We start from the raw sequence: 19,469 nt of genomic DNA on the forward strand, positions 1-19,469 counted from the left end.
TCCCTGCTCAGGAGAAAGACAGGGAGTGTCCTGGGGCTACATCTCCTTTCCTGAGCCCCTGGGGTCTGAACACAAACGGCTGACAACTCCATGATGGAGGAGGTGAGCCATGCTTACCCTTCTCAGGTGAGGGCTCTGGCCTGCCTTCTCCCTGTCTGCCCTGCAGGGCCCGGCATCCATGTTTTGGTTGAGGGAATGGGGCTCAGGCCACGGGCACAGTAGCTTTGTCTTGAGTTCAAAGAACTGTGGTCTAGCCAATTGGATCAACTTCCAGTGGCTGCTCCAAGCACAGCATTCAGATCCGACGGAGTTCATACAACTTACAAACGTGGCAAGGACCTTAGGGAGCTGCCTAGCCGCTGCTTCTCAGAGCGTGCTCCCCAGGCAGCCAGGCTCCACCCCTGCTTCTCCCCTATCTGCTGGCCTCCCCCAAAAAGTCTGTAGTCTACCATCTTCAGTCCATTGTTTCTCAGAATTGCTTTGCAACCCGTTACTGGGTCAGGAAATCAATATAATGGGTCATGACCGGCATCTTATTTAATGAAATGACCCGGGATGGAAAATAGAAGATGGCAATTTGTGGTAGAAAGGGTATCAGAGCGTGAGCTCACTTCAGCTTTATATATAGACATGGCTGCGTCATGATGTAAAACACTTTTGCTAATGAGGCCCACAGAAGGAAGTGAACTGCTCAAGGTCACTGTGGCTGGGGTTGAGTGAGGACTTAGAACCCCCCTTCCTCTGCCCGGCTGCATGCTTGTTGCCAAGCATCTGACTGCTCATGTCGGTGAGGTGGTGCCATCCAAACGGGGATCAGAGGAGAGAAGAGCAAGGATAGGGTTTTCTGTCTGCTCCCTGGGGCTGGGCCCAGACCTAAGGCTTGGAATAAAACTGCACCCTGCCGGCCCCCGCTTGTAAATAGAAATCCAGACTGCAGAACTATGTGTGGCCTGGGCTAGAGCCAGAAGAGCCTGTGGTTGAACCCTTGGCCTTTGGAGTCCGGCCTGGCTTGCGTGGTCCGCTCCCATCGTCCTTGGCTAGGTAACCTCAAGCGAGTCAATTTCCGAGCCTGGGTTCCCTTATCACGAAGTAGTTCCATCATAGGTGATTGAATTGAAAGACATAATGCATCTAAAGTCCTCCACACGTTGCAGGCACCTAAGCATTTAATAACATGTTTATCACTCATTAGATATGAGCAAGAAACTGCATCCTTATGGATGTAATTATCAGGATAAAACAGGCCTATGCTAGAAATGTTTAGCTTTATTTTTGTGTCTGATGTGTCTGGTCACCTCAAAAGAGCATTCCAAAGTTCTCTAAGGAATTGAAAAGGCGGGTCTAAGAATTACCTAAAGTCTGTCAAAACTGGAGCTGAGATGTCCCATGTTCAGCTGTTGAGGGTCCTTGTGCAAGAACCTTCGGGATCACGGGTCCTCACAGCCATGTGCTTTGCAGCACAGAGGCCTCCAGGTGAGCCAAGGAGCCCAGGTGCTCATCTCTGTCTCTCACATAACTGGTGCTGCTGGGGGGCTTGTCAAGCGGGAGGCGTGAACGTTGGGACCCTGCCACTCCAGGGGAGAAGAAACCAGGGAAGCATGTGAAAATGAGATACTCTAGGGCAGCTGAAACCGTGGGGATCCATCTCAGGATGTCAGGAGTCACCTGTTTTGCCAAGAACTTTCTAAAACAATGAGTTGTTTGATAGTAAGACGAGTGCTTTGCAGAGGGTGTGAACCTCTTGTCTTGGAGACCATCAAGGAAAAGCCAGGAGTCTGGGTCCAGTGCAATTAGCTCTAGACCATGCTTTAGGCCAAGGTCACCGTGCATCTCTGCCGCCTCGGATTCACCCACTGAACTTGCAGCCTCGTGGTGAAATCCGAGTGACCACGTGTCCCACCCACAGTCCTGCCGGTTTGCTGGTGCGGTACAGAATCCTCTGTTAGAAGAGGTGGAAGAGGAAAAAGGGAAAGGGTTTTACTCCTGTGGTCTTACCTGAGCTTCTGTAGAGTGAGAACGTGTTCTTGCCTTCATGTCTCCTCTCCTGTTAACCTGGCCGCCCGCTCCACGTCTCCTCCCCTGTCCAGCTTCTAGCTCTGTGCCGATGGCCGGGAGGCAATCAAGGATCTAGGTCATGACCTCAGCCCGTCAGGAGTCACAGTCTAGGAGAAGGGATAAAAACCTAAAACAGCAACATAGAATTAGGCCAAATTAGGAAGGAAATGTGACTTCATGGAGGAGGTGAGGTTTGAGGTGGGGCCTTGAAGGGTGAGGAGGCTTCGGATGGGTGGGGAGGCAGTGGGAGGATTCCACCAGCCCGGGAGCAGTGCCATGTCCAGGCACAGAAGGGACGAGAAGTTCTCCTGCCCAGCGATCCAGGAAGAGACCTTCTCTGCCAGTCAGTCCTCATTCATTCTTCCTGTTCCGTCTTCCAGTTTTAGCATGCCAGATAGGCTTTTCTTCTCATCCAGACCACCTCTCCCTCGGCCGCTGAGAGAGCCCGCTGATTCCAAGTCTTTAGACCTCTCCTGCTGTTCGTTCCAGCTGGTTGCAATCAGTGTCACCGTCAACGTTGAGATGCCCACAGACTCGCCTCTTATGGGGCAGCCGATGGGTGTCTTTCCTGCCTCCCTAGTTGATTCACACTTCTTTCTACCAACTAATCGCAAGGGCATCTGTACCTTTTGTTTTCCTAATTGCAAGTATTGTGGAGAGAGTAGGAAGGGAAGGAAAAGCTGGTATTTTCTGCTCCACAGAAAATGTTACCTAATGCTGTGATTTACACGTTTGGGCTTAGGTCCACAGTGCTGCCTTACCTTTGCTGACTTAGCAGATTTTGCTGAAGGCTCAAAGGGAAGATTCCCTCCCCAAATGGCCATTTGAAGTATTCTCTTTTGGAAAGAGGCGCCATGGTTTTATGGCACTTTTGTTAGTGTTGAGATAGAGCTGAATCATCCATATTATTTCATTTCGATGCTAATCCCCTCTCCCAGAGCCACAACACCCAGGATGGCCTTTCTTTGAAAGGTGAGCGGTGGGGAGAGGGCTGGGGGCAAAGCTACCCCACCCGTAATCTTGTGACTCCGCACATCGCCCGATGCACCTGCCAGTCATGGTAAGCATCTGGAGTGACCTCACTGCTTCAGCATCTCCCTTACTGCCTCATCCCGGAGGTTGGGGTGTGTGCTATATCTGGGGACAAAGCAAGCAAGGTGGTACACCTGGGTACCCGTCAAGGTGTTAGCTTTTGAAGGAATGTAGAGCCGAGCAGTCATTTTGTTAGCCTGACTCTGGGACACGTTTGTGAGCCCGGAGGGACCTGAGCAGACTGGGGAGTCCTCTCAGAAAGAATTTGCCTCCATGGTGCTAAGACTCAAGACAGCAACGTGATTTCACTTGCTTTAGCTTGTCAAGTGACCACAATTTTGCAGAGCTGTTGTCCAAGGAAACTTCAGTGGCTTCTTTGATGAGGGGGGATTACAACTCAGAACATTTTCCTACATTTCTCCAACTTAAGTGGCCAAAGGGCACATGCCAACTCTTTCCAGGGAAGAAAATGCCAAAGAGGAAAGAAACGCATGGCCCAGGGTCTCAGGGACTTGTGATGAAATGTCCTGAGGCCACTTTCCCAGGAGCCCATGCAGAGGGCAGCCCTTTGCAGCCACGATTTCAGGCCAAGTTCCTGCATCCAGCCTACTGATGCCCTGGGCACAGGACACTTAGCCCTGTTCTGAAGCGAACACGTGCCTAATGCCCCCCCAAGCCCAGCCAGCCCGAGAGCACGCACTCGGGGTGGCGGGCTGGCGGCTGCTCTCTGGAGGTCCCTCGTCCCGCCCTCAGCCTCTATACTTGTCTATTTTTATCTGCCTAAGAATTATGGCTCTGTGAGTCTGATTTAAAATGAAAATGTATCATTCCATTTGAAATGTGCTGCAGTGGCCAAGAAATCTGCCCATTATCACATACATAAAGCACTGTGATAAATGCACTGTCTGGGAAGAGCAGCTTGGCCACCGTTACCTGGCTCCCGGCCCCCCACCCCCAGATATGTTTTATGCCTGTGTGATGCTCTGTCTCCCGCGGGGGCGGGGGGGGGTGTTCGACGCAGCTTTGTGTCCCAGAGGACTTGTGAAGCAAACTCCATTTAACCACAACACATGTGTTGTGGGAGGACGACTTGAATATGCAAGGTTTATATTTAAAAACAAAACTCCTAAACCTTCCATGCATCTCCTCTTCACCTCAGAAAAACTCAGCGGCGCCTTCTAAAACGACTTCTCATTGGCAGCCTCCATCCCTCAGCCCCCAGGTGGACGAACCACAGGACTGTGGAAGGAGGTGGAGTCTTGAGACGTTGCTGGGTTCACCTGCCCATTTAGTCACGATTAAACAGACATACAGTTACCTGCCTTGTGATTAAAAACCCCACCAAGCACAGTAATGTAGAAGTTACTTTGGTGTGCAGCAGTTCTTTGTCCTGAGATCTTACAGCCCTTCCTTGTGGCTCTTGTGCCTGAGAGCTGCGCTCACTTCTTGGACTGGAGTCCGTCACAGGGTCCTCAGCTGGGGCTGCTCGTCACAGCCACAGGGAAGCTGATTTGCACGTGCGCTCTACCTTGAAACTCTCCCCTGGAGGAAATTGTTGGTCACCGGTCAGCTGCAGCCACTTGGTTGTATCTGGGCAGATGCCAAGACTGATTAGATTTTCTGCTCCTCACTTTGTAACTCGGTTCCAGCTCAGAGCCAATGGGGAAGAATTAGGTTTCCTTCCCTTGGCGGCAAAGCTTAGCAACCTTCAGACCCGGGGCCACCTCTGAGTCTGAGCCTGTGTTTCCCAGGACATAGGTGGGGGACAGAGGGAAAGGCAAATAGAGGCTAATCAATGGTGGTATGAGTGACAGGCGAATACCCTGCTGTCTGTGCACTAGGAACCCCTCCGTGGGTATTGGTGCTGAAATAATAACAAATCCTATGTTTTATGTATTGCCTTATAAAGGCCCTCCACAAATCTCATTTGTTCATCACACTGACTTTTAAAAATTGAGATATAATTTATGTGTGATAAAAATATCCTTTTAAAGTATGCAACTCTAGAGTGGTTTTCATTATATTCCCAGCATTGTACAACCATCACTACCAATTACAGAATGTTTTATCACCCCAGAGAGAAACCCTGCTCCCATTAGTGGTCACTAGTGGTCACTACCTCTTTCCCCCTCCTCCCAGCCCTGGCAACCACTAACTTTCTATAAGTTTGTCTACTCTGGACATTTCATACCAATGGAAGCCTATAATAAGTGACCTTTTGTGTTATCCGGGTTTTAACACGTATCAGAACTTTATTCTATGTTGCATAATACCATCGTATTGTAAGGATACACTGTTTCGTCCATCATCAGTCGATGGACATTTAGGTTATTTCCACCTTCTGGCAGGTATGAATAATCCTCTGAATATCCATGTACATATTTTTGTGTGAACATGTATTGTTTCTCTTGATGATATACCTAGGAGTGGGATTGCTGGCTCGTTTGGTAACTCTGTTTACCCTTTCGAGGGCCTGCCAGACTGTTTTCCACCGTGGTTGCACCATTTTATATTTCCACCAGCAATGGATGTGGCTTCCAGTTTCTGTACGTTCTTGCCGACAGTTATTGTCTGTCTGTCTTATTACAGCCACCTAGGGGGTATCAAGTGGTATCCCATTGTGATTTTGGTTGTATTTCTCTGATGATTAATGATGTTGAGCGTCTTTTCATGTGCTTATTGGCCATTTGAATATCCTCTTTGGAGAAATGTGTTCAGATTTTTTGTCCATTTTTTCAACTGGGTTATTTGTCTCTTTGGTGCTGTAGGAGTTCTTTATATTTTCTAGACACTAGTTGCTTATCAGATAAGACTTGCAAACATGCTCGCCATTTTCACCCTTGTGATAACCTGCCCTGCCATCTGCGGGGGTGGTTCTTGGTGGCCTTCTGTTGTAAAGATTGTGTGACTTAGAGCCTCATACGCTGGTCTAATTGGAGGGACTCTATCCTAGAGTTTGGTTTTCCAGCCAATCCCGCATGAGGGAATCTACCCAAGAGAAGGGAAGTACACCGTGCGACCACTTTGACAGATCCACTCCATCTGTTCACATTTATCCACTGAGAACCACTCAGGGAGGCATGTTCCCTAGAATGGTCCCACATGCAGATGGTTAAATCCATTATTGGGCTCTAGATGGGAACTCAGTCAACCAAAACATCACCCTACTGCGTTTGCTCCGCCATTCACAGCAGCTGGGTTTACCCCGTGCTGTCTTGAGCCTGAGGAGCTTGTTATAAGGAAGCATCTTTCCGACCTTGCCTCTGCCTCTGATTTCCGCATTCTCACCAGGAGCCATCCTAGGTCCTGGGCTTTTCCCACGCACCCAGCTGTGACTACTCTAGCAGATCAGCACACCACCCTAGCAGGCCAGGGGCACGCAGGGTGAGGGAGGCCTTCATTCCACGGGAAGCATGACATTGAAGTCTGTGAGTCCAAATCCAGGGAGAGCAGGGCTGAGTGTGTATTCTGTCCCTGAGGCCACTAGGACTCCATATAGCCCAGGATCCAGGCCATAGTTGGGGCCTAGTAATAGACTAAGAATGGGAGCTCTTCTCCCACCATTAATGTGAAATGGCTCGAGGAGCAGCAGGCCTAGGACTGACTTAAAAGACCTGTCCAGGCCAGTGAACCACACGGAACCCCACAGCCGTAGTGCAAGCGGGAGAGGACCTGTTCACGGCCCCCTGAGGAGGACAGAAAGCGGGAACAGAAGCGGTGGACTCACACTGTGGAGGCCGATGGTAGGCATGGTTGGTTGGTCTCAAGAAGGTGGTTTTCTGGACTAGAACTATGTTCTATAGTAAACATTTTGCAGATATTTGCAAACATGTTTGCGTATCTCGAGGAATGGCGTGGTAGGGAATGGTCTCGAAGAGGTTCTGTGTCCATTTGAGCACAAAAGGATTGTCCTGCTCCAAAGCCAATAGTGTCCTTTTTGAGAAACACTAGTAGAATGAAAAGGTTTAACATTTGGGATTCCATCCTCTTTATTGGTCAGGAAAATACCCATTCTTTTAAAATGTAAGTAACTATGAAGATACTGTGTTAGGTATTGAGAAGTTTAAAAAATGCATCCTAGCCCGGCCAGAGGGGGCTAGAGTCGAGCGGAGAAGCTAACACATGTACAAAAACTATCTTTTATAGAAGTATAAAGCTCTGTGTCCCACACAGAACAGGAATCGTTAATTTTCTGGGAGGGAGAGACTGTGGTAGCGGAGTACCTCAGGGGGAAATCCTGGATATGCTGTGGTCCTATAGAGGGGTCTTTCCCAGTTTTTACATGGCCGCAAAATACCTCCATCCAGATGTCCCTACCAGATCAGGAAGTTCTGTTAAATTCTATTTTTTGAAAAACAATCCCATTCTGTTTAGCTTCACTTGGGAGGTTTTTCTTCTACAAGTGATGGGGCCTTTCCTGCGAGGACTTTCTCTGTAAAAGCACAGAGGTCCACAGAAAAGAGAATCCCCCTTTGATTCTGGGTCCTCGACGGAAGGACACTCGTACATGCCCGGATCCCGTGGTGGCCATGCGCTCCTTGGGTAGCTCACGAGGGGGAGTACCCACCCAGTCCCTTCACAGCGGATGGCTTCCGTTCTGCGGGCACCTTCCTCCCCCATCGGTATCACCCTGCGGCAGGTATTCCACGAAGCCTTTGTAAGAAAAAGGGTGGGAGTCAGGAAGGGGGAGTAACTTGGATGGGGGACGGGGGAAGCTTTCTAAGCAGTCCACACCCGTGAACTCCTTGGCCACCCCAGTGTTGGAGGTACTTCGTGAGGTGGGTGGTGATCTCTCCATTTTGGAGACATCCATGTGGGACGAGCGCAAGACTTGCCCGAGGTCACACTGCCGGCCGGAGGCGGAGCGGGCGTCCGTACCCCAGGCTTGTTCTGTACCGGCCTGGAGGTCTGTGCAGTCACATCTCCCTCCTGTCTTGTTTCCTTGAGCCTGTAACCTCCCTGAGTTATGGAACTGTCAGCAGTAAGAGATCTTCAAATTAGAACCATTTAAGGTTTTTAGCCCAGCTAAATGCTGCTCTGATTATTTCCCCCGGAGAAATTGCAAACTCGTAGGGAGAAATAAGATGAGTACACAAATAACTGTATTGCAGGGGGGGTGGGGGGGGAGGTGCCCTCAGAAAGTCACACCGAAAGTGCTGAGCTGCCTCTGAGGGAGAGCCCACACCTCCCTGAGCTGGCAGGAGCAACGGCTTGATGGAGCCACATGTGGATGGGTGGGCATGAGGAATAAGAAGACTCAGACCTTACAAAGCCCTTTTTCTGTGTACATCGTTCCGTTTGCACCCTACCCTACATGGAAATATCAGTAGAGAGAATGGCCTGTGTTTAAAGCTTGGGGTTTGGGGCAGAAAGAGCTCAGGAGAAATCCGGTAGCGTTCGCATGCATTAAAAACAAACTGCATGTCTGATTTGTGGCTTATCACCTCTAGTTCTATTCCTAAGCCTCCAGAATCAAGATCGGTCAGACCTCAGGAGTTGTCTTGACAGTTATTGTACATGATTAGAATAATTGAAGCAGCCTTTAGCTGGGCAAATAACCTTCAATGTTTCCATTTCTAAAGCTGCCTGTTAGAGATGGCTGGGAATTCGGTGGGTTTAGTTCCTAGTCCCCCTGCAACTAGAGGGGCAGGGAACCACGGAAGCAAAGTAAGTGAAGTGACCCTTCCCCAGGCCATAACCCAGAGGCCTCGGGGGCTCCTCGTGCTTCTCTACCCTCCTCCTGAAGGAACCTGCACATATCACGGGGAGCCCGTGAGCAGGGCCATGTAATGCCTGTTCAGCTCTGAACAGAATAGAGGCTGCCATTACCTTTGTGACAGGATTAATTAAAAGGTAAGAATCGTGGAAACAAAGGGTGTGAGTGGTCGCCAGGGTCTGGGAGGGAGGGGAGAACGGGGAGTGACTGATAATGGGCATGGGAGCTTGGTGGGGGATTATGAAAATGTTCTGGAATACTGTATTTGGTATGGTTGCACAACTTTGCAAATATTAAAAGTAAATTTTATGGCATATGAGCTATCTCAATAAAGCTGTGTTTTTAAAAAGGCATAACTTCTAAACAACCATCTTACACGGGGAAAAAATGAGGAGAGTGCTTTTTGTCACTTGCTCTTATGCTCCCCCCACCCCCGACACCCATCCCTAGGTTAGAAATCTTCCCCCAAACCAAGGTAGGTGGTAACTGAGGTGGCGGAGAGGTAGGGAGCTCCGTCCGGGTTTTTCTTTGCCTCCCATGGTGCTGAGAACGGCCTGGGAGGGAAGAGGGACCCAAGGCCCACGCTGGCGGATGGTTGTGGATTGTGCAAGGAGAGGCACTCAAAACCAACCAGCCTCCCAAGCACGTGGTGCCCACCACCCCCCAGGAGTACCTAGTATTCCACAGTGCTCAGTTCTTTGGATGAAATTTTATTTAAGGCAAACGTGTTCCAGGAGGAGGGGTAGGATCCATTTACTCCCCATTAATGCTTGAGAATGAGATGCATGAGCAACTGGACATTCAGCGAGGCCACAGGTGATGGTACGTGGTAGATGCACAATCTCCAGGCAGCAGCTAACGGATTTCCAAACAGGCGACGAGGACCACATGTGTCCCTGGGGACGGGGTATGGGCCGCATCTCCTGATGCTTCTGAAGGGGCAAGTGGGGGCTGATGGTGCACTCTGCCGAGGACGCAGGACCAGGGGGATGGATGGCCGGCTTTACCTTCGGAGGGATTTAAATTGGGAGTTCAGGCTCCATAGAGTAGCCTAGTGTGGAAACAGAATGTGCGATGACGTGAGGAGGTTGTGAGCATCCCCCTGAACCCAGGTCAGGAGCCAGGAGTGAGAGGGAACATCTGTGTGAAGGGAGGTAGCTTTCAAGAGAAAGGGGGCGGACCCCGCCTAGAAATAGTTCACTCATTGAAAAGCTTGCATTAGTTTAAGTAGAGCTCTCCTCAAAGGCCAAGAAACAGACACAAGGCCCTCTGAAAGATTCCCTTCCAGAACCTACCAAAGCACACTTACTAAAAAGGTAGTGGGATTATAAGTGCTCTTCAATTTTTTTTTTTTTTTTTTTAATGTGAGTTGCTGTACATTTCCTTCACAGGGAGCTTGCATTACTCTAATGAACAGGGGGGAAATCCTAAGCGAAATCTACTTTGGGGAGAAAAATGGTACCTTCTAAGGTATACCAAAATGTGTGAACGGTGGTGTTGCTTGCGGTTAGGATATCGCTTTTTATTTGCTTATGTATACTTTCCTGCATTTTAAAAGTTTTCAGTGAGAAGTATTAATTTCATAAGAAAAGACCAACATTTAAAAACCAAGCCGCATTCTAGGCAAGGCTCCTTCTCCAGCAGTGTAGTGGAGCACCACGCTTCTGTGTGGACAGAAGCCCTGTGAGTGGTTCTGCCTCTAGTCAGCCCTCCCAGAACGGTCTGCAGAACCCTCCTTTTCCCTCTTCCACTCGTGATTGTGTAATTCAGCCACACACCGAAATTCTCAGAGGGATTGGACGAATACCAGCCCCTAGAATGTTTCTCGCTGCTCTGAGAACAGCTTTATGCCAGGAGTCGTGACCCCATGGGTCACTGTCTGTGATGGCCTGCGGCCTTTGTGTGGCTGGGAGGCAGGACACGTCACCTGATGCACCTGCTTTCCCTCCAGGTGGGCTTACCATGACTTCTTCAACCGGTATCGGGTGCTGGTCAAGAAGAGAGAGCTCGCCAACACAGACAAAAAGGCCATCTGCAGGTCTGTCCTGGAGAACCTCATCAAGGTGAGCTGGGCGTGCCCCTGGAGGCTTATCCGGATGCCCAGAGAATTGGGGGGTAGGGAGTTAACAGCGTTTTTTGCTCTTTATCCTTCCTCTTAAAACTGTTTGAGATATTCATCCATTCTCCAACATCAGCAACTGTAGAAGAGAAGTCCCTTCACATATATAGAGTACTTCCTACCTTTTTCCACATCTCGGCACACGTACAAAGTGGAAATGTTTGTACAACCCCCTGGGGTTTGCTGCTGGCCCAGGACTCTGGCTTCTCCAAAGCCCGAAGTTCTGTAGATCTGCCCACCTGCCCACACCGCACCCCTGCCCACACCGCGCACCTGCCCAGGGCCTCTGATCCGAAGCCCAGGCACAGCTTTGAAGTCAGCAGTTGGGAAAATAGGTGTGCTTCTCATATCTACTTACTGCATAACTGGCCTCAGGCCTTACCCCAGACGCTTGTAAATAAGGCAAAAGCTGCAATTACGACAACCTGAACTCAAACCTGAGTCTTGAGACTGGAGCTACTTTGCAGCCTTTTGTGAGGGGCAGATCCTAAATATTAGCTCCACCATATTCAGAGATCACAGCAGGGCATGGTAAAAGTGGTCTCAATAAAGGGTTATATCAAACACTTTCCCTTTCAGAAGGTAGTGTAATGGAGAGAACTACATCAAAAAAAAATGTTAAATTCCCAGTACAGTTCACCCTCAAACAATGTGGGCAGTAAGGGCATCGATACCCCCATCCCACTGCAGTAAAAAAATCCGCATATAACATGACTTCCTGAGACTGAACTCCTAGTAGTCTACGGCTGACCGGAAGCCTGGTGCATGGTATCCTGTGTTGCAGACATGGATCCTTTATTGCCGAGGACAGTCCTTGTATTAATGTCCACCCTCTAGTTGTAAGCACTGAGCCCAACACAGAAGGAACGTTTGTGGAACGGAGGAACTAAGTGAATTCCCTGATGAAAAATTATATGAACGTGTGCTGTTTGCTTTGCTTGAAAGGCCTTTTTCCTCTTCTGCTGGTCCACCTAGGTTCCTCCCTCCTTCCCAACTGGGCTCTTAGACTGTCTTCTGGTCTGTGAGGCCTGTCTGACCTCCCAGGTAGAGTTCGTTACCCCCGCCTTTACTGGCCCGTCTGACCTCCCAGGTAGAGTTCGTTACCCCCCCCTTTACTGGCCAGTCTGACCTCCCAGGTAGAGTTCGTTACCCCCCCCTTTACTGGCCAGTCTGACCTCCCAGGTAGAGTTCGTTACCCCCGCCTTTACTGGCCAGTCTGACCTCCCAGGTAGAGTTCGTTTACCCCCCCCCTTTACTGGCCAGTCTGACCTCCCAGGTAGAGTTCGTTACCCCCCCCTTCACTGGCCAGTCTGACCTCCCAGGTAGAGTTCGTTACTCCCCCCTTCACTGGCCAGTCTGACCTCCCAGGTAGAGTTCGTTACCCCCCCCTTCACTGGCCAGTCTGACCTCCCAGGTAGAGTTCGTTACCCCCCCCTTCACTGGCCAGTCTGACCTCCCAGGTAGAGTTCGTTACCCCCCCCTTCACTGGCCAGTCTGACCTCCCAGGTAGAGTTCGTTACCCCCCCCTTCACTGGCCAGTCTGACCTCCCAGGTAGAGTTCGTTACCCCCCCCTTTACTGGCCAGTCTGACCTCCCAGGTAGAGTTCGTTACCCCCCCCTTCACTGGCCAGTCTGACCTCCCAGGTAGAGTTCGTTACCCCCCCCTTTACTGGCCAGTCTGACCTCCCAGGTAGAGTTCGTTACCCCCCCGTTTACTGGCCAACAATGCTCACTGTCTGCTTTTATTGCATTTGTCCCCTTGTCTTGTAGTCAAGGCTTTGTCATTTCACCGGACTGGGAACCCCGAAATGGCAGGGATCCTGTTGTCTTTGTGTTCCTGGCACCGTTACTGGTTCTCACAGGGGCTCTGAGTTTGTGCAGGTGGCTGATGGGTGACGAGCTCGGTGGGCCTGTCATGACTGTCACCTGCTGATAGTGGCTCGTGGTTATGAAGCACCTAGGAGTCACTTTCCTGACTGCTTCACGTACCTGCCTCATCTGATCCTCATGGTGCCTTAGAAGGAGGATACAAGCATCGTTCCCCATTTTACAGATGAGGGAACTGAGGTGTAGAAAGCTGATAAAAATTGCCCCAGGTGTTACTGGTGGACCGACTCAACACCCCCGCCCCCAAGCCACTCTGGATCACGTGCCCCTTGAACCAGTCTGATCGATTAATGTCACTGTGTGTAATTATCCTTTCCTAGAAGGACTCTGGGATCAGTGCTTCAGGACTTCTCCGGAGACCTTGTATTTCCTCTGTTTCCCCACCACCCCCCTTTATGGGGCCACATCTTCCAGTCACCAGTGCTGCTAGGGTGAAGCCACACGGGAGCCTAGAAGGGCACCTTCCAGTCCCAAGCAAGTGCTAGTGCCCTTCAGAACACAGTCATTAGGGAAGAAGCTGGGGGCTTGTGGGCCGGGCAACAGGTGCTTCACAGCCTCATCGTGGGAGGGGGGCTGGGGGCTGCTTCATGAGGTGGTTCACAAGGGATGGTGTCCCCTGCAGGAATTGTAGGAACGCCCTTCATCCTCAACCTGAGTTTGTTTGTTCTTTAATTCCACCAGTATGTATTGCATTCTTTCTGTGCTCTAACCTGGAGTGGTTGAGGGGAGGCTCATAGAAGAGCATAATGCATGCACCCTGCCCTCCGGGACCACTAATCACTGACATGATTATAGACCTTGCGGGAGGGAATCAGATCGTGGGGGCCTGAACCTTGATGGTGACAGGGGAGCAGAATCTTTATTAGCAAGTATCTCCAGGGAGCCCCAGGAGCATAGGGAATTATGGACGTGAGCAGTGTGAAGAGGAGATGGTGCTACAAAAGGGGCCTGGTGCCATGAGAGACCACTGGCCCAGGACTCCTGGGTCTTGGTATCTCCAGTGAGACCTTGAGCAAGTCACTTCACCATTGCAGACGTTGGTTTTGCCATCTGTGAAATAAAAGGAGTGGCTTGGGATGGATTACTGAGATTCCTTTCTGCTTCTTTAGTCTGTGATTCTTAGAGAAGCATTCTCAAAAGATGACCCCTGGGGCGCCTGGGTGGCTCAGTCATTAAGCGTCTGCCTTTGGCTCAGGTCATGATCCCAGGGTCCTGGGATCGAGCCCCACATCGGGCTCCCTGCTTGGCGGGAAGCCTGCTTCTCCCTCTCCCACTCCCCCTGCTTGTGTTCCCTCTCTCGCTGTGTCTCTCTGTCAAATAAATAAAAATCTTCAAAAAACAAAAAAAAGACCCCTGCTTGGTATGTGAGTAGTGTAGGCAGCAAGTCCTAGGGGTTAGGGAAAGCAGATCTCTGAGGTGGGAGATGTGCCCAGGACCCGGGCTGAGAGAGTGTGGCACCTCGGGCTAGTGTGGCACGTGATCCAGAGTGACTGGTTGCAGCAGGTGGAACGTTCAGAAGGATCCTTTCATTTGTGAAAACAGTGGCTTTGCAGACCGGATCACACCCTTCCGAGTGGCTTTTCCAGATTAGGAAACAAGTGTGTGGACTCCGGTTCCTGGGCTGCACCAGACTCCCCCAGGTCCTGGCTTGGCTGAAGCCTGAGCAGCCAGGCTGCCTTCTGACTGTGAGGGCTGAGCCACCCACCTTTTGCTCCCTGGCCCCGCCACACTGAGAAGGAGCCCCTGCCAGTAGGGCAGTGATGAAGGCAGGGCCTTGGCTGCCTGGAAGCTTCCCACGCTGATCCAGCCCTGTTCCTCGTAGCATATGCTGGGAGCCCGTTGGGTACATGGCCCTGAACAGAGGCAGGGACGAGAGCCAGGCCCGCGCCTCGCCCCTCCTAGACTTCACCTGCGGCCTGGCCGTGAAGGACATGGTCAGAGACAGTCTCGTTGGATGCTGAGCCCCAGCTTCGGCAGCTCCGTCATCCCTATGCAAGGAGCCTATAAAGGGTGGTGATTCAGCATTACTTCAGAGCCACTTGTCAACCTGAAACATGTTCTTGTGTATGTGTTTTCCTTAGACCTTGGCTCATTACTTCTTCCTTATGGTCGTCATGCCGGTGAATAAAATTAGGAAGAAGTTTCTTTACAAAGTACTCCGTTACAGTGGGTTAACTCTCAGGTGTTCTGTCCCAGCCTGGTGCACGAGCTCACTGCTGGGCCCCCGTTCCTTATCCACGGGGGTAAGCACAGGGAAAGGTAATTAATTTGAACCTAAATAGATATAATTAGGACAGTAATTATATGTAAAAAAAAAAAAAAATCTCAAAACATAGTCTGAAATCAAAATTTATTTGGAGGGTTATTTGCAATCTGGAATTACACATACAACAGGGTGGTGGTTTGAGGATAATCTTTTTTTAATGACCCGAGTGGGTCATTTCCGTGCTCAGAGCATCACCAGGGGCTTCGCATCCCAACCGTGTGCTGTGGTCTGCAAGGCCTCTAGTGATTAACTTCTGCCGGCCTCCCTCGTTCCCCCCACACTTAACCACCCTGTCTCTCCTATTCCTCAAACACACCTTGCTTTTGGCTACCACAACACATTTGCATCTCCTCTGTTTGTCTCCTGGAACTTTCCTCTTCTACGTTTTCCCGGGGCTGCCTCCTTGAGTTTATTCATGTTTTTGCTTACGTATCACCTCCAGAGAAATGCCGTCCTGCATTATCCTATTTTAACATCCCCATCCCACCTATAAAGTCCCCAGTTTTATTGTCTTCATAGTCTTTACCACTGCCTGAAAACTTACTCAGCCTTTGCTTGTCTTCTGCTCTCACCATGATGTCAGTTGCTTGAGGGCAGGCATCTTGCTCTCTGCTGCACCCTGGACACCTTAGTCCCGTGAGTCTAGTAGAAGGGACTTAGCCTGCTCACTGGATGCTGAGAGAGTGTCTGCATCTAAGAGCAGGGCTCTTCGAACTCTGCCCCAAAGAACCGGGATGGTGGGACATGTTGTCTCACTGATGCTCCCCTCCCTGCCTTGTAAAGGATCCTGACAAGTTCCAGTTTGGCCGCACCAAGATCTTCTTCCGGGCGGGCCAGGTGGCCTACCTAGAGAAGCTTCGGGCCGACAAGTTCCGGGCAGCTACCATCATGATCCAGAAGACGGTCCGGGGCTGGCTACAGAAGGTGAAATACCGCAGGTTGAAGGCTGCTACCTTAACTCTGCAGAGGTACTGCCGAGGACACCTGGCCCGCAGGTGAGCCAAGCTGGGGCACATCTGGATAGCGGAGTCGGGTGGGAGGACTTAGCTGGTGGGCCTCTCTCAGCCTAGTTAGAGTGGTTCTGTCTGTACCCCAGCTTTCTCCCATGAGTTGGGCACCCTTCTCCCGTGCCCTTCTCACCTGAGGGAGTAAGTCTACTTCCAAGTCTCTTGGTTCCCCCAGTCTGTCCGCCATTTTCCCTTTGCCTAAATCCTAAGGTAATCTTTTAGAAAAGGAGACAAATTTGCCTTTCACAGTTTCCACTCAGCTTCCTGATTTACAGCAACAGTTTCCAGATCCCTTGGGAATTTGGTAATTAGAGCTGGAAAGATCTTTGGAGTTCCTGTTGGGGAGTCACTGAATGGAGTTTGCGCTGAGGATGTGACTTGTCTAAACACCTACCATCATGCAGGGCGGAGCCTGGATGCCAGCCCGGCTCCCCAGCCCAGCACTGCGAAGCGGAAACTACCTCACCTCCTGCCTGGTCTCATTGGGTGGATGAGGCATCAGAGCATTGTGAGCATCTCCACTGAGAGAGCACATGGGACACGGCCTCCCCTAAGACCCACCCCTGGTTCAAAATCAGCGCTCTCTCAATATAGCGATTTCCTTGGGGAAGTGACAATTTGCCATGAAGTCTTATATTGGGAAGCCAGACTTTCACAAGTGGCTATTCAGTCACTTGGGCTGGAATGTTAAAAGGGGGGGAAAAAAAAGCCCCTGAGTTACAAGTCAGAGCAGGCGTCCTTTGTACCATAAAGTTAGAAGATTGTTCCTGCTGACGTTCACATCCTTGCCGTAAGCTGTTTATCTGGGCATAACCAGATTCATTACCGCTGAACCACCAAGATCTGATCTCTGGAACAAAAGCTAGAGAAATAAAAAGTTGTCATTAGCATCAACACAAAGTAATCCTTGACAGTCGGGGCAAACTAGCCAGGTCCTTGCTGAGTACCCCTGTGCGTGCAACTCTGTCTTACGTGGTGGATGGTGAAGATCTAAAATGGAGTTGGCCTGCGTTCTCCCTTTAGGAGTTTGTGACCCCAGGGATATGCAGGGCCCACTGAGGGAGAACTGCTTACGGAGAGCTAGACTGGGGAATCAGACTCCCTTCAGCAGGCAGGGTGTGTCTGGGCGGTGGGGGCGGGGCGGTTCCTTCCTCCTCTGGGGCTCTGCTAGATGATTTCTGAGGGCTTTTCCAGCTTTTAATATTCTGAGTCTCTGAGCATTTGCTATGAGTCTGGCACCAAACGAAGCCCTGAAGGGAAGGTAAGAAGTGTCAGATTGATTTTGTCTTACCTGGGGGTGTGGTAGGGAATGTTGAAGTGAAACCAGAAAGTCAGGTGTCCATATGTAATGCATTCTGGGCAGAAAGGGCGAGGGAGATGAGAAAGCGGGGAGAGATGGGTGTGGGCCTGAGAAGGTTTTATTCATTCAGCAAATAGATACCAAGCACCTCTAGGCCTGGGCCTTACTAGATGTAGGGGGCAGGCATGATTGAGACCCGGCTCCTGGTATCTCCAAGCCGAGTGGGGTAGAGGGGACAGACAGAAGCATAAACACGTGATGTCACTGGGGACTGCCCAGATTGGACTGAGGGGCTCAGTGGGTGGGGGAGTGAGCAGATGGGGATCATGGAGTTGGTCAGACTCAGACTCCTTAGACATTCTGCTGTTCAGAGCCTGAGATTCAGGTGCCCGTGGCATTGCTGCATTCTGTCAGAGTGTAAAGCTGGCTCGGCCTCCAGGCAGGGCTGAGTGGGGGAGAGGCTTGCGTTCACAAATGGCTGCGAGGGGCAGGGATGTCCACTATCACCACTGCTATTCAACATAGTATTGGAAGTCCTAGCCACAGCAATCAGACAACAAAAAGAAATAAAAGGCATCCAAATCGGCAAAGAAGAAGTCAAACTCTCACTCTTTGCAGATGATATGATACTGTATGTGGAAAATCCCAAAGACTCCACCCCAAAACTGCTAGAACTCATACAGGAATTCAGTCAAGTGGCAGGATATAAAATCAATGCACAGAAGTCAGTGGCATTCCTATACACCAACAACAAGTCAGAAGAAAGAGAAATTAAGGAGTCGATCCCATTTACAATTGCACCCAAAACCATAAGATACCTAGGAATAAATCTAACCAAAGAGGCAAAGGATCTGTACTCAGAAAACTATAAAATACTCATGGAAGAAATTGAGGAAGACACAAAGAAATGGAAAAACGTTCCATGCTCATGGATTGGAAGAACAAATATTGTGAAGATGTCAATCCTACCTAGAGCAATCTACACATTCAATGCAATCCCCATCAAAATACCATCCACTTTTTTCAAAGAAATGGAACAAATAATCCTAAAATTTGTATGGAACCAGAAAAGACCCCGAATAGCCAGAGGAATGCTGAAAAAGAAAAGCAAAGCTGGCGGCATCACAATTCCAGACTTCCGGCTCTACTACAAAGCTGTCATCATCAAGACAGTATGGTACTGGCACAAAAACAGACACATAGATCAGTGGAACAGAATAGAGAGCCCAGAAATGGACCCTCAACTCTATGGTCAACTAATCTTTGACAAAGCAGGAAAGAATGTCCAATGGAAAAAAGACAGTCTCTTCAACAAATGGTGTTGGGAAAATTGGACAGCCACATGCAGAAGAATGAAACTGGACCATTTCATTACACCACACACAAAAATAGACTCCAAATGGTTGAAAGACCTCAATGTGAGACAGGAGTCCATCAAAATCCTAAAGGAGAACACAGGCAGCAACCTCTTCGACCTCAGCCGCAGCAACTTCTTCCTAGAAACATCACCAAAGGCAAGGGAAGCAAGGGCAAAAATGAACTATTGGGACTTCATCAAGATAAAAAGCTTTTGCAAAGCAAAGGAAACAGTCAACAAAACCAAAAGACAACTGACAGAATGGGAGAAGATATTTGCAAATGACATATCAGATAAAGGGCTAGTATCCAAAATCTATAAAGAACTCATCAAACTCAACACCAAAAGAACAAAGAATCCAATCAAGAAATGGGCAGAAGACATGAACAGACATTTTTCCAAAGAAGACATCCAAATGGCCAACAGACACAGGAAAAAGTGTTCAATATCGCTCGGCATCAGGGAAATCCAAATCAAAACCTCAATGAGATACCACCTCACACCAGTCAGAATGGCTAAAATTAACAAGTCAGGAAATGACAGATGTTGGCGGGGATGCAGAGAAAGGGGAACCCTCCTACACTGTTGGTGGGAATGCAGGCTGGTGCAGCCACTCTGGAAAACAGTATGGAGGTTCCTCAAAAAGTTGAAAATAGAGCTACCGTATGATCCAGCAATTGCACTACTGGGTATTTACCCCAAAGATACAAAAGTAGGGACCCGAAAGGGT

At 49.8% G+C, this 19,469-nt stretch overlaps 1 protein-coding gene across 4 annotated transcripts in view; it reads left to right on the forward strand.

The window, feature by feature from the left end:
* The window catches only part of MYO5B (myosin VB), a 334,482-nt gene that overhangs the window by 249,543 nt on the left and 65,470 nt on the right, over positions 1-19,469 (forward strand). For all 4 annotated transcript variants that reach the window (XM_078060351.1, XM_078060352.1, XM_078060353.1 and 1 more), the window contains exons 18-19: positions 10,755-10,866; positions 15,859-16,070. In XM_078060351.1, coding sequence (XP_077916477.1) covers positions 10,755-10,866; positions 15,859-16,070 — 324 coding nt within the window. The remainder of the gene's footprint in view (positions 1-10,754; positions 10,867-15,858; positions 16,071-19,469) is intronic.

This window comes from Halichoerus grypus, chromosome 13 (genome assembly GCF_964656455.1).
Source record: "Halichoerus grypus chromosome 13, mHalGry1.hap1.1, whole genome shotgun sequence".
Taxonomy (NCBI): Eukaryota; Metazoa; Chordata; class Mammalia; order Carnivora; family Phocidae; genus Halichoerus; species Halichoerus grypus.